The 27,973-nt window shown below is 52.8% G+C and overlaps 3 protein-coding genes across 7 annotated transcripts; 1 reads left to right on the plus strand and 2 right to left on the minus strand.

Annotated features, from left to right (window-relative positions):
* Positions 1-1,788: 1,788 nt before the first annotated feature.
* Positions 1,789-6,978, minus strand: AHSP (alpha hemoglobin stabilizing protein). Of its 2 annotated transcripts, XM_004479443.5 has the most exons (5): positions 6,962-6,978; positions 2,559-2,684; positions 2,341-2,415; positions 1,943-2,142; positions 1,789-1,861 (listed from the first exon to the last, which is right to left on the minus strand). In XM_004479443.5, exons 2-5 carry the CDS (start codon positions 2,649-2,651, stop codon positions 1,837-1,839), a joined length of 393 nt encoding a protein of 130 aa, XP_004479500.2. In that variant the 5' UTR covers positions 2,652-2,684; positions 6,962-6,978; the 3' UTR covers positions 1,789-1,836. The 2 variants fall into 2 exon arrangements, with proteins under 2 accessions (XP_004479500.2, XP_004479502.1); XM_004479445.5 differs by lacking the exon at positions 6,962-6,978 and having other exon boundaries at positions 2,341-2,419; positions 2,559-2,703.
* On the plus strand, positions 6,332-22,238 carry RUSF1 (RUS family member 1). Its single transcript, XM_004479439.5, has 13 exons — positions 6,332-6,764; positions 6,983-7,097; positions 11,551-11,596; positions 13,188-13,220; positions 13,310-13,415; positions 15,645-15,746; positions 18,283-18,353; positions 18,431-18,615; positions 18,696-18,753; positions 19,137-19,207; positions 19,973-20,116; positions 20,228-20,305; positions 20,795-22,238. Exons 1-13 carry the CDS (start codon positions 6,465-6,467, stop codon positions 20,890-20,892), a joined length of 1,407 nt encoding a protein of 468 aa, XP_004479496.1. The 5' UTR covers positions 6,332-6,464; the 3' UTR covers positions 20,893-22,238.
* Positions 16,780-27,402, minus strand: SLC5A2 (solute carrier family 5 member 2). Of its 4 annotated transcripts, XM_058286022.2 has the most exons (15): positions 27,269-27,402; positions 26,676-26,747; positions 26,495-26,599; positions 25,605-25,769; positions 25,218-25,323; positions 24,350-24,430; positions 23,963-24,192; positions 23,534-23,669; positions 23,221-23,328; positions 22,971-23,121; positions 22,687-22,855; positions 22,396-22,611; positions 21,506-21,635; positions 20,401-20,445; positions 16,780-17,655 (listed from the first exon to the last, which is right to left on the minus strand). In XM_058286022.2, the coding sequence occupies exons 1-14, from the start codon at positions 27,392-27,394 to the stop codon at positions 20,420-20,422; spliced, it is 1,821 nt and encodes a 606-aa protein (XP_058142005.1). In that variant the 5' UTR covers positions 27,395-27,402; the 3' UTR covers positions 16,780-17,655; positions 20,401-20,419. The 4 variants fall into 4 exon arrangements, with proteins under 4 accessions (XP_058142005.1, XP_004479499.2, XP_058142003.1 ...); XM_004479442.5 differs by lacking the exons at positions 16,780-17,655; positions 20,401-20,445 and adding an exon at positions 20,940-21,404; XM_058286020.2 differs by lacking the exons at positions 16,780-17,655; positions 20,401-20,445 and adding an exon at positions 20,940-21,422.
* Between the last annotated feature and the right edge of the window lie 571 nt (positions 27,403-27,973).

The raw sequence follows: 27,973 nt of genomic DNA on the forward strand, positions 1-27,973 counted from the left end.
ATATTTCACTCTTTGATTTACAGTCAAAGCAAAGAAGAATGATTCTTGCTAATTTTAGTTAATTTTTCTGCAGAAATAGTAATGGATTTGGGCTACTCACTGCTCCAGTAATTTTAATTTTGTTATTATCAGATCCAGGTAGCTCATACCACCATCTCTGAAAATCAAAATATTACAAATTTTACTTTCTTGAAGATATACGACCAGATGCCGGGGTGGTAAGATCACCAGAACATGGGGTGCAGTTGATAGGTTCCTGTCCTAAACATTTTTTTTTTTTTTTTGCTACTTCTCAATTTCATACAATCTTATGGAATGGCTAGAATGGAGTTTAGATGTGACCCTTCCATCCATCATAGGACTCTTTTCTACAACATACCTGATAATTGGTCATCTTCCTTTGAGCACTTGAGGGATGATTCACACACCCCTCCCAAGGCAAAAGTTTAATCTGATAGAAAGTTCTTCAGGTCTATCTGGAATAATCACAATAGCAGGTTTTTCAGCTGGAAATGACCATATACAAAAAGTGTGGTCAGTCTAGCTAGTTTCATGATTTCAGATATTCACCTTTGTCTATTTTATAATATACTGTCATCTATATAGTGATCCCGTAATCATAATTATTTGTTAATCCATAACCCTTGGTTACACTGTCTCACCTGAGGGGGCCCTGGGTCCCCAATAACAGACTGGGATTTCCAGAGGCGCGCAGTGGGGAAGGCCCCGGCCTCCGCCCGGGCCACCTCAGAGGCTCTCACTGCCTGGTTCCCTGTGAGGTCGCCACTGTTCGCAGCGTCTGGGGCCTCACCCCAAAGCTGGAAGATGGCTGGGGGCAGAGCCCGTTCCCTTTGGACTCTGGACTAGGCTGCGGACGCCCTAAAGCCCGAACTCTGCGGTGGGGATTCCCAAAACCGAAGGAAAGGCCCGTGGGATGTTGGAAGAAGAGACGCCCTCCCACCTCCAGCTTTTTCCCGCGGAAAAGGAGTCGCCCCGCCCCCTTCCCGGCGCGCGCGCCTAGGGCGACCTGTGATTGGCCGAGTCCTGGCGCGCGCCCCCGCGCCTTGCGCGCGCCCCGCCCGATCTTTCCGTGGAGACCGCCCTCCGGAGGAAACCCTGGCTGTTCTCCCTAGTACCTTCGTTTCGATTTTGAAAGCTTGTGAGTCTGCTCGGCTCACAAGTTCCGCCTCTATCCCACCGAGCTGCAGAATAAGACGGTTTAGGGCCTGGTGGTCGGGGAGAAAGACGGTCTAGTCCGGGGAGAATGTTGGGGGCTAAAGAGAAGGCGGGACGGGCTAGATGGTTTTCGAGAGCCCTGCCAGCTCTCAATTACTCCACTACTCCGGGGCACCGGGGAGGAATTCTGCTGTGGTCTCCAGAGTCAGAAAATCCTAGAACTTTGCTCAAGCTGGAGCTCAGGGCAGGGGACTGGAAAATCGAGGCGGGCGGGCGCCTCATGCCAACCAGACTGGGAGACTTCCAGCAGCTTTCTGCGAACAAGCCCATACCACAGTTGCTGGAGAGCTTCGATCCTCCTCCCCTTTTCCTACTATCCCCGCCTAACCTCAACCCCCCAGCCCAAGCACGGACGTTTCAGATCCTGCCTGTCGGGCCCCTCCTCCAGCCCATTTTAGTGCTGACCATTGATTCCTTAGGGCTGGTGACCTCTGGTCTAAAGAATTGAGACTCTAAGATGAGATCTAGGAATTAGGACTGGACAAAAAAGAAAAAAAATGCCCCCAACTGCCGCCACAAGTCGGGAACAGAAGCAGGAAAAAGAGCCGAAGATCTGTAAAACTAGTATTTGTCTTTATTGCGTGGGATGGTAAAGAAACTTTACGAAGGAGCAGAGTCTGAGGATCTGAAGAAAAAAAACAGGACTTAGAGAGGAAGGGCTGGGTGTCTAGGCTAGGGAAGGGGCAAGGGCGATCTGGGTGCTCACAGGGTGTTCAGGAAGGCCCGGTATTTGATCAGGAAGGGGTTGGCCAGAGCAGTCAGCTCTTGCTGAAGTTCCTGCACAGCTCTGTTCTGCTCTTGCTGCTCCCCGGTCATCTTTGGCCTGTAATGGCTGATATAGAGGTTCACCCAGTCATCCACAATGACGGCCATGGCATCTTCAGAGATGGGAAGCTGGGTGGGTTCCTGAGGGGTGGAGAGGGAGAATGTGGTCAGCAATGTGATTCCAGGATACCAGGAATAGTCCCACAAACTCTAACTCACCCCTTCCTCCGATTTATATTCCCTGTCTCTAGTTTCCAGCACTTCTACCCTTACTCTCCCTTTTCTGCCCTCACCCCCACCTTCCCAGACCCATCTTTTGAACCCAAGGGCTGGGCTTACCTGCTGGTTCAGTAGAATACTAAATTCCCTCATTGCCTTGGAAATGAGATCCTTATTGGCCTGAAGAAGGGCCATCTGTCTGGTGAGGAAAAGAGGTTGCATTTAAGTATCCTCTTCGCTGCCCCTGGGTATTTCCCCCAATCCATTCACTCCCTGAGAGACCCCTGGTGTCCCAGCACGGCCACCATCCCCACTGCTCGGAAAGGATGTGGGCTCACCTTCAAGACCAATGGTGCTGCGTGGGTCGTCTCCCGCTCTCCAGGGTATGTGTGTTCCTCTGCCAAGCTAGAGGTAGGCAAGGAGTCAAGCATCAGCCCACAAGGAAAACGCCCTGCGTCTAGGTCCTGTTGGAAGATGATAGGTGGGAGAGGTTTCCCTGACATTAGAAAGATAGCAAGGCTGAAAAAAACAGATAAATGAGGAGACCTAGAAAACACAAGAACCAATCTAGGGACAGATCCTTTTCTCTGCCTTCCCCCACTCCCGCCCCCCCCCCCCCCAGCTCCTCCATCACAATACCCAGGCTCCAAATGCAAAGGAAACTCACATGTATTGACCCCTATTGCATGATAGGCCCTTTTAAGTCATCACAACACCATGATGACAATTATTCTTCCATTTCATAGCAGCATGTGTTACACTAAGTCAGCAGGTACTTTCTTTTTGCAAGCATGTATTAAGGTCTCCTTAGTTTTAAAACCCTATTAGTAGCCACATTTGGCAGATGAGTCTTAAGAGGGGCTCTGTGGGGAATGGTAAGAAGTTTGGGCTTTATTTTCAAACGTGAGGAAAAACCATTGAAGGGTTTGGAGAAGAATATTGCAGTCTTCTTTCAAATAAGCAGTGGGAATCCACAAATGGAAAGGTTTTAGGTAAGGGAGTATTAAGCTATATGGAGTGTGGATCATAGCCAGGCAGGAGGGAAAATGGAGAGACCATCACGGGAAAAGTCAAGAGGTGAGGTGTGTGGAGCATTCTGCCCACTGCTTGGTATACTGTCAGATGCCAGGATTTAGGGGCAGGCCACCCAGAGCCCTCATGGGGTAGGAAGGGGAACCATCACTCATGTCTTTGTGAAGCAACTTGTCTGATTGCTGGGGTGACAGGGAAGTGTATGATGAATCCTTGTCCTCAGGTACTTAAGAGTCCACTGCAGAAAACAGGATATAGGTACTGCTGTGATCATCTCAGCGATAGGTTGGCTCGAAGGGAAGGCAACACAGCACTTTACGAAATAAAGGACAGAGGGAGAGACACAAGAGAGGAAATAAAGGTGGGACCCAGGGACTCACATCCTCTGGAACTGAAAGCCTCAACCTTAGTTTCCACCTCATATTTATTGGAAACTACCAAGCAGCTGTTTGCTATTAGAACTGACACATCATCTACAATAATAGGGAATAACTGCAACATCTAACAACTGCAACATCTAATAGAACAGGTGTAACATTTACAATAAGGAACAGGTAAGCCAGTTTCCCACAACATTTCCCCCTTTTCGTGTCGGAGTCATGGACCCGAAGGGTATCGGGAATGAAAGATAAAATAGAGATTGGGATCAGGGGATCTGAGAGCTTGATTTCTCAAGCTCATCAGACAAATTTATCAGTCTCAGGGGCCTGCTTATATACCCCAACAGGCCATGAGAAGCAGGAACTATCCTACATCACTATTACCACTAGCAGGAGCTATTCTAGATAACTATTACCATTAGCTCATTCAAAATGATACAGTGGATTAGATAGAAACCAAAGCTCACAATGTTCTATTATGTTATTGAAACAAATATACTTATGAATCTTGTTGCCCAAGTCGTCCCGTGCTATCAAGTCCTGGTCCCACCAGGATGTTACATCCATGCTATCAAGTCCTGGTTCCTTCAGGATGTTACATCTCCCTGCACGTGCACCTCTAGGGACAGCATGACCCAGTTGTTAAGGAAGTAATTTGCTATTATGGAAACAACATGCCTTTGTTTCCCACATTTTCGTTTTTGCAAAGTCTTCCCAAATGACGTTTCACTGATTAACAAAGCTTCCTGCATGATATTTTCACTTTTAGGTTTGAACAATACTCATTAAATTTTTTTTCTCAATACATTTGGTCCCAGGATTGTTCAAACTTAAAACAAGAGATTTATATATTCAACAAGATACATATGTATATCACTTACAGGTCATCAAATCAAATAAGTACACAATATGTTTCATTATTAAAGTTCTGACTCAATCAAAAACCAGTTTCCCACAACAAGGTACCTAATAAATTCAAAAACAAAGGCTCCAAGCAGCATTTGCTAAAGACTGAATAAATGCTACAAAGACAAAGGGCCACCAAATTCTGAGTGTGGAGAGGCCAATGTGGACAAGGGTGGCCAGTGATGCTGCAGAGTGTGACCATATATATATATATACAAGACTGTCTCCCAGAATAGCTCCACTTTAGACCTGTTATCCTGACATAATTACCAATAGTGCTGGTTTGGACCATAAATTAGATGGTGATACCAGTCATGAAGGCCATTTGACCTGCTTCACATGGAGCAAAAGTCCTCAAACCAGCACACGATGTTATCTCCCAAGAATAATGGCCAGCACTTAAATAGCCCGTTCTATGTGCCAAACACAATTTAAGAGACTTACATATATGACTCATTTCATTCTCATCCTCATCCCAACCCTGTGGGGTAGGTACTAGTACTATTCCCAGTTGACAGTTGAAAAAACTGAAGAGCGGAGAGATCAGGTAACTTGCCCAAGATCTCACTGCTACTAAGTGACAGAAACTAGATTCACACTTGGGCCCTCTGATGGAATCCATTCATATAAATCCGCCTCAGAGTTCTCTTAACCATTAAACTGTTATCACAAAGGTACAATCACAGAAGCTAACATTTAAAACATAACGCAATGCTTGTTAACACTTCATTTTTCCACTCTACCAGGAAAATAAAAATTGCATGTCCCAGGCCTATCTTGGCCTCACAGGGACTCTGAGCAGGTCTCAAATAAGGCCAAAGGGACATCTGAAAGTACATCCCAGGCTGAGATCCACAAGGAAGGAAACAGTTTGGGAGAATGAGAAGTTTCCAGAAGGATCATGGTCAGTCAGCTGGGACCAAACTGTGGGAGCCTGAGAATGTTAAGCTAAGAAACCAGGACATTTTATTTTCTGAACAAAAGAGGATGCTCTCGGCAAATTTCTACTTTGGTGTCAGTTCATTGCACTAAATGGGAAGGAGAAAGGGAGGGGGGGAGAGAAAAAGAGCTGATTTAGGAAGGAAGTAAAGAAATATTGTCTTCCTCCAACTTCATGGAATCTGCCCCCCCTCATTCCCCGAAACACACACACACAAGCACTTCGCCCCTCTTTCTCTTATTTTCTAATGCTATTACTGCAATTCCTTGTTTTTCTTAACACTCGGGGGTCCTCAGGGTCTTTCCAGAAATAACCTACCGTTCTTGGAGAAGGTTCGGGTAAATTCTCAAGGAGAATTTCTACTCAAGCCCAGATTTTAAAAAAAGAAAGAAAAACAAAACTGCAGTTCAACAGGCCCTCAGGAGAAGGCCCAGTAGTCTAACGTCTTATCATTCACTCCTTCATTCATTCCTGTCTTTTAAGAACTTATGTGTATTAGGTACTCGTAATAAAATGAGTAAAAATAGATATATTCCCTGCTCTCTCAGCAAAGAAGGCATCTGAGGCCCAGAGAGGGATACTGACTTGCCAGAAGTCACACAGCTAGAAGTTTTGTGGCTGAACAGGGTCTGGAACCCAATTTATTCCCTAGGAAGGCCCTCTTTTCTTCTCCCCAAAACAGGAAGTTGCGAGCCACAGGAATTCAGATTCCTCCCGGTCTTGGCGGTTCAAAGGGCCCCATTCTTCCCGCTGCCCAGCTACAAAGCGCTACATAGAACAAGGGTCGGGACCAGCCCAGGGGTGTCCGAAGCGGGAGCCCCCGGGGCCAGAACTGGATAGTCTGTTTCCAGGGCAGGACAAAGGGGCGTACAGCCTGGCTGCCCTTTCGCCAAGAAAGATTGCCCCTCCGCAGCCGCCGTAGCCTAGCCGGAAGCAGAGCCCGGCCACGTTTCCCAGCGGGTGGGACTCGGGCGAGGCGATCTGGGATGGCTGACCACCCGGGGATTGGGGCTCAGCTGTGCTCGGAGCAGTTTGGCTCCGGGGCGAGCCGGAACTGCTGTGCTGCAGCCGACGGGAGCCTGCAGTGGGAAGCAGGGCGGCGGCGCTGGTGGAGGTTGTCCGGGGCCTTTGCGGTGAAACCCGCAGGACAAGATGGTAGTGGAGCGGGGGCGCCCGGGACTACCTCACTACCTCTCTCGGATCTCCAGGCCGTGTTCCTGCCTCAGGGCTTTCCCGACAGCGTTAGCCCGGACTATCTGCCCTACCAGTTGTGGGACTCCGTGCAGGTCAGCCTGACTGTCTGGGGCTGGGGGCGGCTCATGACCGGGAGGGAGCAAGGGGGCTAGGTCCGGGCCGCCTTCCCCTCCCCATTTACAGGCGGGAGTCTGAGGCCCAGAACGGGGCGGTGACATCTCACAGGTTACACACCAAGGAGAGCTGTGAACCGAACTTAGCCCTCCGTGTTCCTGCCCCCATTCCTCACCCTATTTCTTCTCTTCTCCAGGCCTTTGCTTCCAGCCTCTCGGGCTCCCTGGCCACCCAGGCAGTCTTGCTGGGCATAGGGGTGGGGGATGCAAAAGCCTCTGTTTCGGCTGCCACAGCCACGTGGCTCGTGAAAGGTGAGCTGTACTGAAGCCGCAACTAACCATGCTCTCAGCCCTACCCCTCTCTGACCGCCTCTTTTTCCTCCTGTCCGCCTCTGCCAGTGTTCTGGGGTCCATGTTTCATCTTTTATAAGTATATTTATGAACTCGGGCCTGATTAGGTAGAAGACAGGAGCCAGATCTTCCTACTCTCTAGAACAGTGCTTTGTACCCCAGCCATATGGCGCATGGCTGGGATAGCCTAGCAGCCACACCCCATTTCCCATACCCGTTATTCAGAGTGTCTAAATCACCTGAATCCCAGATCCCTAAGTTAACCACCTGCTCCCCATTCATCCTAGTCTGTTTGCTTAGGATTGTCTTAGAGTGCAACTACTGAATAAAAACTGCCAACTGCCCAGAATGGGGGAAACTGATTAGTTTCCCCAGAAAAGAGGAGCTAGATGGTCCTGAGTAGAAGAGAGGAGGTTCTGGAAAGGGTGAGAGCATTCTAGGTCCTCTGGGATACTAGATGATGCTATAAATAATAAAGTAACCACCTGTTGAGTGTCTACTGCTTTTTTCAAAACTTCTAAAGAAAAAAAAAAAAATAGGTAGAGTTTGGCACCATGCACCTAGAGAGGAAAGTAGAGAAGACAGGGAAACTGGCCCAAATTCCACAGCAGGAGGATCTGTGCTCTCTCCACTGTGGTTTTTATTCACTGCTGTTTCCAGATGGGTGTTTAAATCCGACCCCAGGGGAGGCTCATTCTCTTCCTAGCTTCATTGTGGCCACACCTCTGAACATCCCTGAATCTTGAAGAATCAGGAGGCTTCCATTGACACTTTCACCATTAAAAGGCATGAACAAACTGCCCAATGTGAGTCACCTCCAGCAAGAAGTTTTCTCTGATAATGCATATCAGTGGTGGTGATCTGTGACTGGCTGACCTGGCTGTGTCTCCTTTTAATAATAATAATAGTTCACACAAACAATGTGTATTATGTGCCAGACTTTATACATATTGACTGATTTAATCTTCACAACAGCTCTGAGATCAGTATTGAGGTCAGTATTGTCAATCCCCACTTTACAAATGGGGAAACTGAGATACAGAAAAGTAATTTGCTTGAGGTCACACAGCCAGGAAAGTGGTAGGGCTTGGATTTGAACCCAGGTATACCACCACGCTGTGCTTAATTTGTATCTTTTCAGTTGCTCTCCTATTGGCTGAGTTTTTGGAATGCATTTGGAGCTTGGGTCAGTAGTTCTTGTTTTCATGTCATTTCTGAGCACCCAACATATGGCCTATATACATCTTTAGTTCAGGCAGTTTATTAAGGAAAAAAAAAGACCATTTTAAGATTTGGAAGAATGTCCATTTACTTCAGAGCCTGTCTTCTTAAAACAACAAAAAAGAACCTTCTTAATTAACAGCTTGTTCCCATCAACCAGGAGAAATTTGTATGCAGAGCTTTATATCAGAAACTCTCTTGGAATTCTTTTGATGTGGTCATTTTCAGTAACAGATCTTTTACTGGAGCATGATGTTAATTGTCATCACAATGGTAATACTACTGGCAACTCATTATACTGAGAGCCTGCTGTGTGCCAGGCATTTTGCACACTTACATGTAATATGTAATCTCTGCAGCACCCGTATTAGGTAGATGCCATCGTTAGTCGATTTTTCAAAGGGGAAAACTGAGGCATAAAGAGGTTAAATAACTTGCCCAGGATCAGTTGCAACCAGGATTTGGGTGAGGCAGACTGACTGCTGTGTCCCACTCATAAGCACCACACTCTTGCTGATTCAGATTTAGAATGGAGCCAAGTACAATTTGTGGACAGCAGATCCCTTACTAGGACTCAGAAGTTTCTAGATCTTAGAGCTCAGCTGACTGTAAGTGAGGCAAAGTAGGGCAGGCAGGAATTGAGTTCCCTATTCTAGTGGACAGTATTGGCTTTCAGGTAAAAGGGAGGGTATATACCATTAATGCTTCCTAGTGCCAAGCACCAGTTGCTGACAAAGGCCCCGCAGACTTCCTCCGACAATCCATGCAAAGGTTGCATAGGCCCACCTGGCAGAAAGTGGGCCTTATATGGAAAATACCCCTGACTGTAAGTGAGCACTTAAAGAGAAGAAAAGTAGAGCCAGGGACAGTAAGCTCCTTCTCAACCTGTAAGTGAAAGTTTCTCTTGTCATGTTCAGAATCAAGTTGAGCCAACACAAGAATATTAAGTGGAACAATGAAAATTTTGTGTCGAATAAAATTTACTCAAAGGGAAGTAAGGAAGGTGAATGATAGAAGGGAGGAGGCCAATAAAACCAATCTGGTGGGAGTTAATTCCAGGGCAGGCTGGGACAGAAATGGGAGAAGCCAAGCTGGCCAGGTAGGAACCGTGCTGCTCTCCTGAGTCAGACAACCACTGCTCGGTCCCATCTGATTGAGATGGTAAGAGAAGGTGGGCCAGCTTTGCCATGTTTTCAGGTTATTCCAGAAGAGCTGACAATCCAAATTTTCTTGTAAAATGTCCCATTTTGTTCACCTGTTTTATCTGAGCATCAGCTGCTTTATCCATAGCAGGGAATGACCCCTCTCAAGTTCATGGACTTTTGAAGATTCCGTAAGCATAGGTATTTTAGGTGTCCACCAGAGTGCTTGGTGGTCTCCCGAGTCCAGGATGGGGTAAGAATGTCCAGCCAGATGTCTAGGTCAGAAGTCTCAATGACCAAGAACAGAGGCTGTGGCAAGGGGTGAGTGCCTCTCTTTCCTGTGGAGAGCAGGGAGGGCTGGGGCTGTGTCACCTTTATAGAGAGTGGGAAGCTCTTGATCCTTGTTCCCACAGCCTACTTTGTCTTCTCCTTGAATCTCCCACTCCATGCCTCAAGCTCACACAAGTTACCCACCCACTGTCCTTTCCAGTACCCACTGTGAGTCCCAGATGTCTGGTTCTGAAGCATTCCTTTGTGCTTCCCCTACTGGATGTAAATTGTGCTCCTAGCATAAGGATGATCTAAATCAGGGATCAACAAACTTTCTTGTAAAGGAAGAGGTGGTAAATATTTTAAACTCTGCAGGCCATACAGTCTATCACAGCAAATTGATTCAGCTGTGGTATGGCAAAAACAGCCATAGATTAGCCTTAAACAAATGGGTGCAGTTATGTTCCAATAAAACTTTATTTGCAAAAACAGACTGGAACCTGAGTTTACTAATCCTTGGTGTAAATCAGTGTTTTCCATATTGATGGCTTTCTGCTCCTAAACTAGATTCTGACTCTCTAGTCACTGCAGTATCCCCTGTGTCTCATGGATAGAGTAGAAAACAGGTCTGCACCAGTTGTGCAAAGGAATGTCCAGCTGATTCCAGAGACTTCTCTGACTCTCACCAGCCTAAGGAGGCTTCTTCCTCTGCCCCACACCCCCTGCTTTCTTGGTCACCAACTTGCCATTCAAATCCCTTTTAAAATTTACTTTTTCTAGAATGACCACCTGTGAACCCACTGCCCAGCCGAAGAGCTAGAATATTGACAATACCTCTGAACTTTCCACTTAACATCCCCTATTTTTTTAGTAGTTTTGCCACACACACATGTATATACACCTAAACACTGTATTGTTTAGTTTTAGTTGTTTCGCACTTTATGGAATGTATATTGTGCTGTATGTAGTCCTCATGGCTTTTTCTTTTTAATACTGTGATAACATATACACCAAATTTTGCCATTTTATCCATTTTTAATTGTAAATAACCAGTGGAATTAATCACATTCACGATGTTGTGCTCCTGTCACTACCATCCATTACTAAAACTTTTTCATCACTCGAAATAGAAACTCTATACCCATTAAGCAGTAATTCCCCAGTCTCTCCCCATGCCACCCACACACACCCTGGCCCCTGGTAACCTGTTATCTGTCTCCATGAAGTTGCATATTTCTAGGTATTGGACATAAGTGGAATCATACAATATTTCTCCTTCCGTCTCTGGCTTACTTCACACAACATCTTCAAGATTCATCTGTGTCATCGCATGTATCAAGACTTTGTTCTTTTTTACCCTGCATAATATTCCACTGTATGGATAGACCACATTTTGTTTATCCATTCCTCTCTTGATGGGCACTTGGGTTGCTTCCACCTTTTAGCTATTGTAATATGCCTCTGAGTGAATATACCAGAATTTATGTATGCATTTTCCTGTCAATGGAAATTTGCATTCTTCCCAGTGTTTTTTGCTGTTGGGAACCCTGCCCTCGGTGTGCAGGGGTAGACATTTCCTTGGAATTCTCAAGGAACTGCTGGGTCTAAGCACTTTCAACCCCAAGGATAGCTCTGTCTGTTTATCACACCAGACAGCTCCTTGGGGCAGTGCCCAGAGTCAACTGACTGATGCAGTGCCAGGGTCTGCCAGACCCCACAGCCCCCAAGGCTCCTCCTTGATTCTTGCCAGTGCCTTCCCCAATGCCTTCTTCTCTCCCCAGATTCAACTGGCATGCTGGGCCGCATTATCTTTGCCTGGTGGAAGGGGTGAGTTTGTTCTTCTCTAGCAGCAGACTTCTAGCCACTCCTTCTGGACAGGGCCATGGCCATCTCAGCCCTGGCTAATATATAGCTCTTCCCACTCCTTCCATTCTCCAGGGGAGGGGGGATTCTGCAGTTACCTCATTGGAGCTGAGGGGTTTTTAAAGAGGAGTACCTGGTCCAGCTGGCTTGCCCAGGGTCACCTGGCAGTGAAGGCCCAGAGCCCTGACTATGCTCACTTGTACTCTCAGGGGCACTGATGTGCCACTCTCCTGTCCATCCTAGGAAAGCAGAGAGCCACAGTCTCTGAGTGTGCTCTGCCTGGGGATGCTCACAGGTTGAAAGAGCTCAGCCCAAAAGGAATGGTTGGTCTTTGCTGAGCAGAGTGGGGCGTGAGCTCGGGTAGCTCATCAGGAGCCCTGTCCCCACAGGCCTGGGGGTCACTATCATGTCTGGAAGGGATTAAGGACCTGTGCTGCTGGCTTCCTCCCCAGGGAAGTACCAGGCAGCCTCCTGAGAGTTACTTGTGGGTAGAAAGGATAGTAATTGTATCTGCCATTAATTGTGGCTTGGAGGTTTCAGCGAGATAGTCCACAAAGTGCTCAGTAACCATGAGATGCTATGTACTATGAACACTAACTGTGCCCCAGGAACTCTCTATACACTACCTCTAATCCTTACAATAACTTTATAGGGTAGGGTTGAACATATCCATTATAGAGATATGAAATTGACCTACAAGACGGAAGTTACTTACCCAAGATTACAGAGCTTGTAATTAGTGAGCTGAGATTGCCCCAAAAGCCTCTACACTGCATGGGCTTAGGTTTTTGTGGGCCAAGCCCTGGACCAGCCCCTCCAGCTGGGTTCTAGCCCTCTCTCTGCCATGTATTCCCCCAGGAGCTCCCCATTGTGTATCCTGCATCCCATCCAGGAATGCTTCTTTTCCCTCCAAGAGATTTCAAATGAAGAGTCAGAGCTAATGAGCTGGGTGGGGGCTGTAGCCTCTCCTGCCCTAGGGAGTTGAAGAAGTGGTCCCAGGTGTTTGTGGACCAGTGTCACCCAGTCTGCCCTCGAGGGGCAGAAGAGGCAACCACCCAGTATGGTGTGGTAGAAATATCCTGGGCCTCTCTCTTGACCTTTCCCCTACTCCTCATGACCGAAGGGAAGTCACATCCCCGCTTTGGGCTAGTTATCGTAATGTGTGGGGGTTACGCTAAATGTACCATTTACCAGTCCAAAATACCTGGACTTCTTGCTGGGTACCCTTGATAAAGAAGAAGAATTGAGCTGGCAGAAGAACTGAGAGGTATGGCCTCTCAGGAGAGGCAGAGGGCAGACAGTAGCCACGGGCAGCTGGTTTCTTCCTTGGTAAGTCACAGGTTAGTAAGGGGGGGAGGGCACCTGGTGGTCACTGAAGGGCCTCCCAGCTAACAACAGTGTTTCAGGCAGCAGTGACAGCCTCTGGTGAAAATGTCTGGCTGAGGTGGTTTTCCAGAGCCTCTTAGGCTTTAACATGGCCTGGGACTCCCCGCACTGTCCCCCAGGATGTGATTTCTCCTTAAATCCAAACCACAGTAACCTCTCCCCCCAACAGGATCAAGCTGGACTGTAATGCCAAGCAGTGGAGGTGAGGAGGGGCAGGGGCGATGGGGGAGGAGGTGGCGAGTCCTCTGACAGGAGGTTGGCTGACCTCTAACCTCCGATTCCTTCCCTCAGGCTTTTCGCTGACATCCTCAATGATATAGCCATGTTCCTGGAGATTATGGCTCCCGTATACCCAATCTTCTTCACACTGACTATCTGCACCAGCAACTTGGCCAAGGTACCCACCTGTGGGGCACCCCCATGCCCAAGGCACCCACCCTGGCAAAACTTCCTGTGTAAGCTTACCTGGGACCTGCCCTCAAGGTACTTCTAGAAGGGTGAGAAAGTGTAGATGATTCTACCTGGGACCCAGCGTGAGCCACACTTCCTGGTCCTCCTCCAGCAGGACAGCCTCTTAAGCCTGAAGCAGCGTCTGTAGCCACTGGACTGGTGGGGAAGCTCCGAGGAGAGAGGCAGAAGGGGTAGTCCAGTGTCACCATCTTGACAAGAACTTGGGACCAGTTCCTGGACTCCTATCATTCTTTCAATACAGTATTTCAGGTGTGCCTACTGTATGTTTGGCACAGAACCTGGCTCTCCCATCTTTGAAGGGAAGCCACACTTCATGATGTGGATGGATGGATGGATGGATGGATGGATGGATGGATGGATGGATGGATGGATGGAAAGAGAGAAAGAAAGAATGATAACTACAAGTATCCCAGATGGAATGCATAGGCAGCTGCAAGAGGGTTTCTTGGGGAATCCCACCTGGTAGGGGGATGCCCCAGGCAGTGATGTCTCGGCCAGGTCCTAAGGAATGAGATCAAGGTGTTGGGAGGGTGTTGTGTGCAAAAGAACATCACCGGTCAAGGTCCGGAGGCAGAAGAAACACAGACAGGGCAATGAGGCTGGAGGGGTGATCAGGGCGAGCACAGGCTGCTCACCCTCATGGTAGCTTCTTGAGGTTGGCCCCATCCAGAGCAGGAAACCCAAGGAGGCTCAGAAAAGAGCTCAGCCTTCTCCATAGAGCAACGACAAGACTCTGAAGAAGACACGTACATCAGCCGCATATCAAAACCCTTTCTAGCTGTTTAAAATCGCTTCCGAGCAGTGCTTCTCCACCAGCACTGTTGGCGTTTGGGGAGCGCCAGTTCTTTGCAGTGGAGGACATTTAGCCTCCCTGGCCCAGGTACTAAAGGTGTGGGCCAACCCCCCACTCCCAGGGCAGACCCACTGCTATAGCTGTGGGCCAAGGGCTATGACCTCTGACGTCTGACGTCGGTTCCAGATTCTGCCACTAAATTTTGCCCTTGGGTCCTCGGTCTCTTCATCTGTCAAATAAAGAACTAGAACAGACCCATGAACCTCCCCCGACCCCTCTTTTGGAGTTTCTTGACTCAATGGCCAATACCCCCATCCCCCAGCTACACCAGGCAGAAGTCTGACTGTCATCCATGCCTCTTCCACCCCCTCACCTATCACCTCCACCTCTACTTAATTCTGTTATTTTTCCCTCCATCTCTCCAAGCCATCTACTCCATCTCCCTGGCACCACCACCTTGTTGCCAAAAAAGCACAGTTGCTTCCTTGCTTCCATTCTCACCACCCTTCAGTCTTTCTCAAAGCAGCCAGATGTCCTTAAAAGTGGAGATCAGGTCACTTACCTGCCCAAAACCTACAATGGCTACCCATTGCTCTCAGGACAGAGATTGCAATGAAGGTCTCACATTTCCACATGCTCAGGTCCCCACCAGTCACGCCAGCCTCATTGTGTACCACCTGTGCAAGCTGTGTCCTCTGCCAGCGTAAAAACTAGCTTAGCATTTTTTAATTTATAATCTTCCTGAGGGCAGGGGCCATTCTGACTTACATTGCAGCCCTCAGCCCTGGGTCTGGCATCTAAAAGAAGTTTGATAAATAGGGAACTAATGAGGATGCTCAGTGGCTGTCATGGGTGAGCTTTGCCACCCTGACAGCTCAGAGGGAGAGATTCCTGGTGCCCCGGAATTCAGGGCCACCGGGATGGGTTTCGAGCTGGCCTGGAAGGCTGGGATAGCCTTGGCTGGGGCAGAAAGAAAGCGGAGGAATTCCAGGCAGGTGGAGTCTTGTGAACCAAAGCATAAAGTCGGAAACCAGAACAGGCCTGGGAGCTCAGCAAGGGGGAGAGTGTGCAGCCCAAGTAGGAGTTGGAGTGTGGGGACGTTCTGGGCCAAGAGGGGTCTTTGGGCCTCCACCCTGGGGGTCAGGTCCACAGGGTGAGAGTGGCAGGAGTGACTAGTTTCCCAGGGGCAGCGTGGAGTGAGAGCCAGCTATTGCAGACAGCATTCAAGGTTTTGCTGAAGGGTAACCGGAGGCCTGGTTTTCCCAAGCTGGTCTGAGCCGTTGACTTGGCTCTCCTGCCGAAGCACCTTGTCACCACTGCCTATGGCCCCTCTGACCTCTGCACTTCCCCCTCCCCACCCAGTGCATCGTGAGCGTGGCTGGTGGGGCCACTCGGGCCGCATTGACCATGCACCAGGCCCGAAGAAACAATATGGCCGACGTGGCAGCCAAAGATAGCAGCCAGGTGAGCAGCGGGGATGGGAGGCGGAGGTCCAGGCCAGGCCACGGTTGGGAAACATGGAGGGTAGGACCTGAGTGCCAGTGGGGGTAGGGCCACAGGCAGAAGCTGAACCCCAGCTTCACCCTTTCCCTCTCTAGGCTGTGGCCCCGCCCTGGGTGGTAGATCATCTCATCTAATGAGGCCCCACATTGAAAAGCATTTGGCAAACTAAGCGCAAGTGGGTGGCCAGGGTCACTGGCCAGAGGTCTCCACTCAGCAGTTTAGCAGACACTTCTGCCCCAGCCCCTCCGCCTGATCAGGGGAGTCGGAAGTGGAGGTGGGAACACCCCTAAGATTGAACCCTGCAAGTCTTGGCACCCCCCTGCAGAAGTCAGGGTGTTTTTGCACATCTCATCATTCAGCTTTCACATGAGCCCCATGGGGCAGCTGCCAGGACTCACCCTGTTTTACAGAGGAACAGAGTGAGCCCCAGGGAGGGCCCAGAAGTGTGGGCTGGTTTTCATTGACACTGAAGCAATTTAAAAATTTTGTTGTTATTTTTTAGGTACTGGGGCCAGGATTGAACCTAGGACCTCGTATGTGGTGTGCCGGCACTCAACCACTTGAGCTATACTGGCTCCCATACACTAAAGCAATTTAGAAACCCCTTCTCCATCCAGTCACACTTTCTGGCCTCCCTGATACTGTTTTACTCAATTTCCAAACAGAAGTTCATTTAAAAGAAAAAGCTTGAAAACACTAAAACTAACTCTTTTGAGTACTATTATCTCAAGCTAATGTTTATTAATCATTAACCATGTGCCAAGTATTTCCTATGCATGGACTCGTTAAACCCATACAGCGTTCTTGTGCAATGGGTATTCACTGCCACCATTTCACAGATGAGCAAACAAGGCACAGAGAGGTCCAGTCTCCTGGGTGACGGGTCCAGCCCCTTCTCTGTGGATCCAGTTGGACCTGTTCTTCCCCACTATCTCTCCTAGCTCTAAATCTGTGGATTGTTAGGGAGGCAGAAATGAGTATAACCCAGGCTCTGATTTTTTTTTTCCAATAAAGTCCTCTTTTATTTTTTTCTTGTTAGAAATTATTCTTTATTGATTAATTAAATCACCAGGAATTTTCTGCACAGACATCTTAATGACCACCAAGGCCTGGGCTCTGGGGCTCACTCTGCCTCTCCCAGTCCTTAACGGGGTTTAGAGGGAGAAACATCATTAACAGAGACCAGGCCAGGTGGTTACGGGTCCTTCTTTCCCAGTCATTGGACAAGCTGCTCAATTCTCGTCCAAAGCAGGAAAGAGGCTCTGATCTTTAGAATCTCCCAGGGGAGCTGGTGTCATTCAGTGGTTGAGTGCCTGCTTCCCATGTCCAAGGTCCTGAGTTCAATCTCCGATACCTCCTAAAGAGTAAAATTGATTGATTGATTTTAAAAAGAATTTCCTAACTGCCGGCCCACTCTCTCCCTCCTGCTCCTTCTCTCCCCAGCTATATTTTCCCAGGCCCCAGGGGTTCATCAGTCCACAGCAGCAGTAAGGGGCAACCTGGGACCTGGGACATGTGCTCCGTTCCACAGCAGACTCCTGTTTTGCACTGATGTTGCTTTTGTTGCCACTTGGTGTGGCTATTGAAGATGGCTGTTCCCACCTGGGGGGAGGTGTCCCTCTGCTCCCAAGGCCCCTGATCCCCAGTTTACTAGCATGTCCATAGCCCACCCCCTTGCCAGGAGGGCTAAATCAGAAGTGTTCACCCTCAGGCCCCCTTTGCCAGAACCAGCTGCCCCCTGGGGGCCCTGTAGGCAGAAGCAGCAGTCCAGAGTCTTCCCTCGAGCTGGGGGCAGGGAAGTGGATATAGCTCAAGCGGTTGAGTGCCTGCTTCCCACATGAGAGGTCCTGGGTTCAGTTCCTAGTTCTTCCTAGAGGGAAAAAGGACAAACAAAAAGCAAAGAACAAGCAAAGGGACCAATTAAGGGATGCTGATGAAGCTCAGTAGTTGAGTGCTGACTTCCCATATGTGAGGTCCCAGGTTCAATCCCTGACCCTGGTACCTCAAAAAACAAAACAAAGCAAAAACAGAGTTGGGATAGGCAGCCCAAGGTCTTTTCCTGTCAGAGGACCTCTTAGGCTGCCACACAGGTTTCTAATAACATTGATTCCCGATGGAAGAGGTTTGAGTCTTGTTCCTTTTCTTCCTGTGTAGTTTGTTGACCCTTTTGCAGATTTGTCTGCCCCTTTCCCACCTGTTACATGCAAAGGATCTTGGGGGAATCAGCCTTTTTTAAACTACCAAATAAAAGTGGTTCCCCACTCTGTGGACATTCACCTGCCTGAGTGAGTATGGGGCTACTGGTGTGACTCTTGCAAAACAATGAAGACATGTTCCAAGGGTGTTGTATCTGTCCCAGCAGAGAAGCAACTCACCAAAAATTTTAAAAATTTACTAGGCATGATCGCCAGAGTCGGGAGCCCTGGGGGTTCAGACACTTGCCCTCGGGGGCCTGGTGATGAGGCCTCCAGCTCCCACCCCCTCTGTTATTTCCCAGGAGACTCTGGTGAACCTGGCAGGGCTCCTGGTCAGCCTCCTGATGCTTCCCCTGGTGTCAGATCAGCCTAGGTGAGCCAGATCGAGGGCGGGCAGAGACACCCGGCTAGGCCTCGGCCCCTATTGACCCCTTCACTCTCTCGCCCCAGCCTCAGCCTTGGATGTTTCTTCCTCCTCACTGCCCTCCACATCTACGCCAACTACCGGGCGGTCCGAGCTCTTGTCATTGAGACCTTGAACAAAGGCCGGCTCTGGCTGGTCCTGAATCACTTCCTTCAGAGGGGTGAAGTGCTCGACCCCACTTCAGCCAATCAGATGGAGCCACTGTGGACAGGTGACCCATCCCCTCCGTCTTGGGTCCTTTGTCTCCCAGCCTCTCCTGCGCCCAGGTGTCCTGACTCCAGCTTCCCACAGGTTTCTGGCCATCTCTGACTCTGTCCCTGGGGGTTCCACTACACTGCTTGGTCTCCAGGTGAGGGGTCCAATATCTCCCACCCCACCTCTCCACTGATCACTCTGGCCGTCCCCTCCCCACATACATGCTTCTTATTCCGGTTGCACACTGGCCTCCCCTGACCCCTCCTGTTGGAGGTTCTCTTCTTCCATTGGTGGCCATTGAGGATGCCTGAGGGCAGCCGGGTGGGCAACACCAAGTAGAGATGAGTGATAGGCTTTTTGGATGAAGGAAGGATGAGTGATGGGGAGAACGAATGACGGTACAAGAAGAAAGGAAGGGTAGATGTGGGGTGTGTGGGTAGTGGCTAAGGGCTAGATAGGTAATAGGTGAAGGACAGACAGTTGTGGTCACTCCTGCCTTTGGCTTTCCCATCCCCCGCTGCACTCTTCTCTCCCCAGCGTCTCGGAGCTACAGCAGCTGACCGAGGGGCACCAGGAACCTTACCTCCTGCACTGGGACCGGTCACGGAGTGAGTATGAAGCCTTCTCCCAGCCATAGACCCACCCCCTGGGGCAGCCCCTTATCCCTCCAGCTCCAAGACCCCCAGCCCTGGACAAGCCCTCTGCAGTCAGGAGACTGCCAGGTGTCCTGGGGGAGCCTGCTGACTAAGACTTGAATGCATTCTGGCTTCTCGGCTAATATGGCTTCACTACTAATTAGCAGCATGTCCCAAAGAAATTCACTTTACCCCTCTGTAAAATGGAGCTAGCAACATCTGCCGTTTTAGCTTGCAGTGATCAAATAAGGTGTACAGGTTATTGCAGCACACGCAGATAAGATGATGAGCAAATCACTTTGCTCTCCCTAGGTCTCCTCTTGGGGAAATAAGTTCCCCTATTGAGTTTATTGTCTGCTCTGGGAAATATTATAAATACCATGTTCTCCCTTTGAGGCTTGTTCAGGAAACCACTTCTTTAAATACAAAGCCAGAGCCCATGCCCAGAACTAAAAGAGAAGGCCTGACTGATTACTGGAAACACAGGAGATGTCCATGTGCTCCCAAGTGCTTGTATTCTCACTAGCCATTAAAGAAATAGAAAAAAGTGAGCTGCTGTGATACTGTCTTTGGAAATTGGGTGCTTCAGTTTGGCCAGGGCACTGAGGGGCAACAGGAGGGGGTGAGGGGATGGCCTTCTGTGCCTCACCAAGGCCTCTGGCATAGAGGGGGTTGGTAGGGTCAAGGGTGTTGGGAGAGGGCCCTGCCCTCACACCAGTCTGCCCCTGCTCTCTCCAGACAAGGTGCAGGTAGTTCTGAGCCAGACAGCAGGCCCTGAGACCATCCTAAGGGCCACTACACACGGCCTGGTGCTTGGAGCCTTGCAGGGAGATGGGCTTCTCCCAGGAGAGCTGGAGGAGCTGAGGAACCGGGTGCAGGCAGGTAAGACCCCCTGAGCTGGGCTGCCAAGGACTCTGAGAGGGGTTGGAGAGAGGAGGGAGCCTGCCCTGCTTGGGGACCTGAGAGCTTTTGATTCTGCTGCCCCTGCCCCAGGTCCTAAGGAAGATAGCTGGGTCATCGTCAAGGAGATGCACCAAGTGTTGGACAGGTTGTTCCCAAAATTCTTGAAAGGTAACATCCCTCAGCCCCATGGCGCATTGGCCTCTGAAGCCTTTCTCCCAGGGCCCTGCCTACCCCCCCACCCCTCTACCTGGGAGGTAGAATACCTGGGCTGTCTTGGTCACCTTAGGGCTGGGCCTCAGTTGCCCTGTCTGCAAGAGAGGGAGAGGTTAGGATGTTCTCTGAGGCTGCATTAAGTGTTGACAGGTGTGTAATCCCAGTTGGCCTTGAAGAAATTTAGGGGAGGAAGGAAATTTTAATTAGCAACTACTTGGTGCCTGCCCTTTTCCACAGGGTCTCTCAGTGAATTCTTCCTGCCATCAGATGGGGTTTTAGCCTCATTTTATGAGCTCAGAGAGGGTAAAGACCTTGCCAGAGGTGATGGGAGCCCAAGTAGTATACAAGCTTGTTCGTGCCCCATGCCACTCCTTGCTTCCTCCCCAGGGGTGGCCCCAAGTCTCCCCCTAGCAGTCCAGGCAGCAGCCCATGACCTCTCTTTAGGATTGCAGGATGCTGGCTGGAAGACCGAGAAGCATCAGCTCGAGGTGGATGAGTGGAGGGCCACGTGGCTCCCATCTCCAGAAAAGAAGTTCTTGTGAGCAGCCAGGACCCAGGACAGGAAGCAAGGACACAGGGACCACAGCAGGACAGAGGAAAGGCAGCTTTATTTTTGCTTAGGGGAACTGTCAGGGCCAGTTGATCAAGCCCCAGTGGGAAGTAGCTGCCAGTCAGCCGGCCTAGGCCTGGGCAGAGACAAGGCTGGGAAGAGGGGAGCCAGGACCTCCCGTGCTCCTCCCCCAGTCCCTTCTCCAGGGACCACTGCACGTCCTCATCCCCACTCCTGGGAGGCTGAGCCCTGGCCCGGCTCCTGCCACCCCACACACTCAGGCATAAAAGCCCCAAAGGAAGGTGGCCACAGCCATCATGAGCAAGGCGTTGAGGTTGACCACCCGGGCCCAGCGCGGGTCCTCGCTGATGTCCTCCAGCCGCCTGGCTGCTGCAGCCACCTCCTCCTGTGTAGGGGGTGGGGGGCCACCTGCCCCACCCCTGTTCATTCCACAGAACCAGAGCAGGCACTGGCGGCACCAGCCAGGGGCTGGGGGCCGGGGCTCTGGGAGAAAGTGAGGCCCTGTGGTTGGTGGGCAGGAACTGGCTCCCCCAGCTCCCCAGCCCCATAGGGGCTGTGCCCTCCCACCGGGGCTATGCCCTCACCCTCCATCTCCAGCGAGTGCTCTGGGCGCCCATTCTGGACAGGGGGTGAGATCGGGCCTTCCGGCTCATCAGCATCCAGGTCCTCCCGTTCCTCCTTGCTGTGCCGGAGACTGAAAACCAGGCGGTGCAGCTGGGGAGGGGTGGGAGCAGGGAGCAGGTGGGAGTTCTGTACCCCCACCACCCAAGGACTAAGTAAGGTCTCCTGTCCACATCCAACCCTGCCTTCCCTCACCCACCTTCATTCAGCCTGCCCACCTTGCCCAGGTGCAGCTCACTCAAGTTTGACTTTCCCCAGCTGCCCTTCACCCTCAGCTGGGTATTTAAAGGTGCCAGCCCTGCTCACCCCCCTCAGGCTTCCTCACCCCAAGTCCCCTATTACCCTTCCAGAGTTTTAGCCCTGCAGACTCTCCCCTACAGTCCCACCAACATAATTTTCCTTCCTGTGAGTATTTGCGCCCTTGATTTCCTCCTGCTGCCCTTCTCCACCTATGGTCTCCACACACACACACACACACACACACACACCCCATCTTCTGGGATCCCCCTCTCTTGTCCTGCCTCCCAGAAGCCCTTCCCTGGAGCAGCAGCACAAGAGCAAACTCTTTCCTGGGCTTTCAAGATGGTATAATTTGTCCTTTTCCGCCACCAGTCAGATCCTGCGGCTTGAGCCCTGAAGGTCACCCCAAAGATTGGCTTCCCAAACCATCTCAAATAAATATATCACTTAAATCAAGACATTGTGCTTGGCTATGCTGATGAAACTTCAGACAGGATCCACAACCTGCCCCTACCAGCCTTCGGAGCAAAAATTCTCGGGTCCGCCCCCACTGGGCGTAGCGGGAGGCGGTGGAGCGGGAGAGGAGAGGCGAGCACGCCTGCTGGGCGCTTACGTGCTTGCGCGGTATGGGCGCCGTGCACAGGGAGACGGCGAGGGTAAGGAGGCCCGAGCCCACGAAGAGCACGATGGCAAAGTAGAGGTAGTGCACGCCGCAGAGGAGCGCCGGGCACGCCGAGGGGCGCACGCAGCTGCCCGAGCCGAAGGAGAACTCGGGGATGAGGCGTGCCAAGCCCATCAGCAGACCCCCAATGAGCCCCCAGAAGGCACCCTGCGGGGGGAGACAGCGTCAGCCTCCTGGGGAGGCCCCGACCCTGCCCCAAGGTCACGACAGGTACGCACCCACCTTCTCATTGACGCGGGGCACGAAGAGTGCCAGCACGAAGACAGCGGACACGGGCGGCGCCAGGTAGCTGGACACGGCCTGGATGTAATCGAAGAGCTGCCCACCCTGCGCCGCCTGCACCACGGGGAGCCAGGCCACCGACACGGCCACGATGAGCACCACCCAGAGCCTGCAGGGGGCGGCCCCCCGAGTCTTCATCCAGGCCTCCGCGCGGGAGCTCCCTGCCTGCCCCCCCTCCCGGGCTGGTTCTTGGGGCGGGGGGTGGGGAGAACCCCCGGCCGCACCGTCCAACCAGCAGCAGCTCGCGGTCGCCGGCGCGGGGCCGCAGGCGCGTGTAGATGTCCATGGTGAAGAGCGTGCTGCTGCTGTTGAAGATCGAGGCGAGCGAGGACATGAGCGCGGCCAGCATGACCGCCAGCATGAGTCCACGCAGACCTGCGGGCCCACCGCAGCCGTGAGGGGCGCCCCCTGCCGGCGGCAGTCTGCGCACCGGGCCCGCACCCGCGGGCAGGGAGCAGGGCGGGGTCCTCTCACCGTTGGGCATGAGATTCACCACGAGCCGAGGGTAGGCGATGTTGGAGCAGCCCACCTCAGTGCCGCACACGCGCTGACACACCTCGGGCACCACGCACGCCACCTCGTCTGCGGGAGAGAGATACCCGGACTGGGAACGAGGATCCCCAAAGTGGGCTGGAGATCTTAGAGAGGGAAAATGGGACCCGTGGTGAGAGATGGGACTGGGCAACCGGGTTCCGGGATCTGAGGACGGTTACGCCAGGATCCTGACACAAGAGCAGGTCCAGGACGGGCGCAGGACCCTGGGTGGGGGCGGGAAGGCGGACGTTACCCGGGTAAAGAATGCGACTAATCATGCCCGGCATAACCATGAGGAACATGGGCATCATCTTCAGGTAACCGCACAGGATGCAGCCCGCCTTGATGTGGGTCAGGTTCTTCCCGGCCAGGCAGCGCTGCACTATGACCTGCGACAAGGGCAAGGGGCCTGCGTCGGCCCCGAGGCCCCACCCCCTCAGGCCTGGCCTCAACGCGTTCTAATCCGGGGTCCCGGCAGGTGTCTGGCTCCGCCCGCACGGGGCTCAGCTACATGCCTAGGCCCTGCCCCTCGCCCCGCCCATCGGTTTAGCCCCACCCACTGGGGGTTTCCGGGGGGGGGCCCCCGTCCCACCCCTCTGGCCACGCCTTCCAATTCTCCCTGGCCCTGGACTCAGGCTCCACCCATCTCAGCCCCGGCCCCGCTGCGCTCACGTCCCCGCACCTGGTCGCTACACCAGTACCAGCCCGAGACAATGGTGAGCCCCAGAAGCAGCGCGGGCCACGGCAAGTCTCCCGTCACAGGGTCGCGGAGCAGGTGGTAGGAGTCAGGCCGAGGTCGATAGCAGGAGCTGGAGATGTTGCCCACGGCCGGGTCCTCGGACACCGTCAGCCTCGTCACCGCCTCCAGGTACTTGTCGAAGAGCCCCGAATACCCGCCCACCGCGTGGAAGGCTGTTCGAGCGAGGCGGTCAGGGGCCCCGGTGCTCCCGTCGAGGCCCTCCCTGGGACCCACGTGCTGGAGATGATGCGCGTGGCTGCTGCTCACGGGCTGAGAGCTCTGCTACCCGCACCCTCCGCGTCCCCCTTCCCCCAAGGCCGAGCCCCGTACCGTAGCCCATGAGGATGAAGGCGCCCCCCAGAATGACGAAGGTCTGCACGGTATCCGTGTACATCAGCGCGGCCAGCCCACCTGCAACGGGCGTGGGTCAGTGGGGGGCGCTCACAGTCTCACAGTTGGCGGCCCCTCGAACAGACCCGGGCTTTGTGCGAATTTGGGAAAGGTGCGCCTTCCTGGGGAACACATTTCCAAAGGGAGGTCCCTTCCCCGGGCTGAGGCACCCCGGCACCAGAGGCAAGGCTTGATGAGCAGAATGCGGGCTGAGCTGGAGGTTCCGCTGAGGCGGCGGAGAGCCCCTGTGCAGGAATCCCACTGTGCGCCCCTTTTTGGGTGCCAGTTTACACGTTTCTGTCATACGAGGGGGTGACTCTCTGAGGTCCAGTTCTCAGTTTATGCCCTCCCCTGGGCGGGGCCGCTCCTGCCCACGCTGACCTCAGGCGCCGCCCACTCTGGCCCGGGGTATGCCTCCAGATCCTCCCGCGCCAATCCGCGATCCTCGGAACAGAGTTTGTCGAGAGAGAGAGCCGGGACAGGCTAAGACACTTGCCCCTCCAGCGTTCAAGAAGCGCAGGAGCTGCTGAGCCTTCCTACCCTTCTCCCCGCCCCTAGTCCTCACTCCGAGGCCCAGCACTGCCTCAGCGCTCCGAACTTCCGGGTCGAAATCCAAGAGGCAGTGGGGGGCCGCGAGGGCAAGTTTGCTTTCCAAGGGTTCGGATCCCCCTCCTGTTGGGACCACATGGCACTTCCAAACCTCTCCATCCCGCTTTCCTCTGTGACTCCCCTAAACGCGGCCCACGGTTCCACCCTGGGGGCACGTGTCTCAGCCCCGCTCCCTTCCCTCAGCCCCTTCCGTGTCCACCTGTCACCGTGTAGATCATGGTGATGCCCAAGAGCGCGATGACGGAGGCGTAGATGTTCCAGCCCAGAGCCTGCTGGATGAACACTGCCCCGGAGAACATGTCCACCTTGAAGGGTGGAAGAAGGGCGCAGGTCAGGACGCAGGGGCCAGCAGGGCAGGGACCCAGGACCCCTCCTGCCCAGCTCCCCCCCCCCCCAGTGGTCACGCCCTCAAAGGCGCCCTCCTTCGTGCCCACCCACTGTGGCCGGGACCCCAGACACCTGTTTCTCCCAGGCCCTCCCCCATGGTTGTTTCGACAGGTTTCTCCTTGGCCGCCCCCTCCAAGGACACCCTGAGACCTCCCCGCAGCGGCCCCGCCCTTCCAGGGTGCCGGCCGCGCGGGCGCACCGAGATCTTGGTGAAGATGTACAGGAACAGCGAGAGCACCGACAGGTAGAGACGGATGCGGTGGCCGCCGAAGCGCTTGCGCAGGTACTGCGGCATGGTGATGACGCCCGCGGTGAGGTAGACCGGCGCGAAGAGCCAGCCCAGAAGCAGCACCACGAACAGCGCCTGCGGACACAGCGCGGCGGCTGAGGGTCACCGGGCCGAGAGCCGGCCCTGAGCGCGCTGTTCCCCCGGAAGGGCCCGAGAGACCTTCTCTTCCAGAACATGCCGCTCCAAGGCAAGTGGCAACTGTGGGTGATGGCCCTGGGCATGACAGGCCAGGGTCTTGATTTAACCAGAATCCTCCTTGCCCTCCCAGCCCTGGCCAGTCCCTCCCAGGAAGGGGCTCCTGCCTCCCTCCCTCTGCTTCCCGAGCTCTTGAACCCAAACACAGAGGCCCTCGGCCTTGCTCCCAGGCAGAGCTGCCTCCCCTCTCCTGTCCGCCATCCAAGGCTCAGCTCAGAGACCTCCTCCTCCAGGAAGCCCTGAGCTCAAAGCACTGATCTGCCCCCATCTTCCAAGGTGAACCTCAGTCCCAGAGCTTTGTCTCCTCTTCCCACTTCTGCAAGAGGCTTTAATTTGGTACAGCAGTCCTCACAAGTCACACCTTCAAAGGGGCTAACAGGTGCTTGGCTATCTTTGAGACCCACTTTACAGAGGGTAGGGGCTGGTCCGCATTCACACAGCAAATTAGAAACAGACTTTCCCCTGATTTGTAAGTCCACTGGGACCCTCACTCCCAGCACAACCCCAGCCCACCACTGGGAAGGCCATCTCCCTGCCTTCCCGAGGTCAGATCCTCCCAGGGGTTCCCATGGCCGGGTGGGGGGGGGGGTGATTGGGAGCCTCACATTCCACTCAAAACCAGCCACGGCCAAGCCACTTGCAGCACCAGTCCCTGCCAGGCCCACAAAGTGGCCACTGCCGATGTTGCTGGCGAAGAGAGAGGCCCCGACCTGGATGACCGGAGAGGGGGGTGAGCCAGGCTGCCTCCCTGGGCCCCTCCCAGCTCCACAGCCCAGACCTGCTCACCGGCCACCACGCCATGCTTCGTCCTGCCAGGAAGTAGCCACCAACGGTGCCTCTGTTGGTTCTGCACATGGCCTGGGGGACAGGAGTGGGGGCAGATCTGGGGTCGGGGCCCAGCTTGAGCCTCATCAGCCTCCTCAACACATTCCTCAGCCTTGTTTCAGGCTGAAGATTAACCAGCGCTTGGCTCCCCAAGGCCCCCTACCTCCTCCCAGGGCCCCAATCTTGGTGTTTTCTCCCCAAGAATTACCCAGATCCAAGTGTGGCCAGATTCAGCCTGACTTTCCTGGGGTGGTGGGGGGAAAGGGAGTTTGGGATAGGGCTGCTGGTCAACCATAAGTGTGGACAGAAGCAGGTACTTCATCTTGAAAGCTGACTGTGGTGGAATCCACTGATGCCCTCAACTCGTTCAAAATGAATGCCGGCTGAATCTGCCTGAGGTCCTCAAAAACCTGCTAGCCTCCCAGCCCTGGATTTCTCCTTCGAGGATCCAGGCATTCTGGCCCCACCTCCACCCTGGGGTCCCCCTGGGACTTTTTCCCCAGGCCCCAGAGGCCCAGCCCCCCACCAGCACACCCACTGGTGTGACTTCTCACCCACAAGCCAACTCCAATGACCAGCAGGAAATAAGCAGCGATGACCAGAATGTCAGCAGGGTTGTCGATGAGGACCCTCTGAACCCCTAGCCCTGGGGCCAAGTCTGCCTCTGTGTGTGCTTCCATTCTGCCCAGGATCTGCCCCTCCAGGAACCAGCCCCTGGATTCCCCCAAGGGAAGGATTAATGGTTACCTCGGGGGCAGTGAGCCGACAAGAACCCCAGGCCTTGCCCCCTCCCCGGCTTCATTTAGCTGAATCAGGTCATATCAAGGCCGAAGGCTCATCCTTTTAAGCTCAGGAGCACTCGCTCCTTCCTGGGTCTTAATCACCAGCTCTTACTGGTGTCTCAGGCTCAAAATCACTCCTTTTATCCCCTAAAAGTGCCCACCCTTCAGCCTTGATCTGGGGAGCCTGGCTGAGCCAGCCCCTAATCTTGACTAATTCAGAGGTATCATTTCCAAACCTAAATCTGATGGTGTTGCTCCCTTTCTCAATAGCCCTCTATAGCTCCCCATTACTCTCAGGAAGAAGTAAAAGCTGATAGCCAAGTCATGTCATACCTTGACTCCTGCCCACCCAGCCCCTTGCACCTCTGTACCAAACCTACAGTGAAGCCCCACTTTCTTTTCTACTACCTGGTCCTGCCTAGCTCCTATACTTTTTTATCTCCAAACTTTAGCACAAGCTGTACCTTCTGCTTAGAG

This window comes from Dasypus novemcinctus, chromosome 23 (assembly GCF_030445035.2).
Source record: "Dasypus novemcinctus isolate mDasNov1 chromosome 23, mDasNov1.1.hap2, whole genome shotgun sequence".
Lineage (NCBI taxonomy): Eukaryota > Metazoa > Chordata > Mammalia > Cingulata > Dasypodidae > Dasypus > Dasypus novemcinctus.

What these genes read in the sequence shown, in the direction of transcription:
- AHSP (XM_004479443.5), bottom strand. Translation starts at nt 2,651, where the DNA reads ATGCTTGACTCCTTGCCTACCTCTAGCTTGGCAGAGGAACACACATAC. An exon ending in CAGCACCATTGGTCTTGAAG is followed by an intron (nt 2,416 to 2,558) that starts GTGAGCCCACAT and finishes CTCACCAGACAG; the next exon opens with ATGGCCCTTCTTCAGGCCAA. An exon ending in GTATTCTACTGAACCAGCAG is followed by an intron (nt 2,143 to 2,340) that starts GTAAGCCCAGCC and finishes TCCACCCCTCAG; the next exon opens with GAACCCACCCAGCTTCCCAT.
- RUSF1 (XM_004479439.5), top strand. Translation starts at nt 6,465, where the DNA reads ATGGCTGACCACCCGGGGATTGGGGCTCAGCTGTGCTCGGAGCAGTTT. An exon ending in GCACTGGGACCGGTCACGGA is followed by an intron (nt 19,208 to 19,972) that starts GTGAGTATGAAG and finishes TGCTCTCTCCAG; the next exon opens with ACAAGGTGCAGGTAGTTCTG. An exon ending in GAGGAACCGGGTGCAGGCAG is followed by an intron (nt 20,117 to 20,227) that starts GTAAGACCCCCT and finishes CCCCTGCCCCAG; the next exon opens with GTCCTAAGGAAGATAGCTGG.
- SLC5A2 (XM_058286020.2), bottom strand. Translation starts at nt 27,394, where the DNA reads ATGGAAGCACACACAGAGGCAGACTTGGCCCCAGGGCTAGGGGTTCAG. An exon ending in TCATTGGAGTTGGCTTGTGG is followed by an intron (nt 26,748 to 27,268) that starts GTGAGAAGTCAC and finishes CCTGTCCCCCAG; the next exon opens with GCCATGTGCAGAACCAACAG. An exon ending in GAAGCATGGCGTGGTGGCCG is followed by an intron (nt 26,600 to 26,675) that starts GTGAGCAGGTCT and finishes CCGGTCATCCAG; the next exon opens with GTCGGGGCCTCTCTCTTCGC.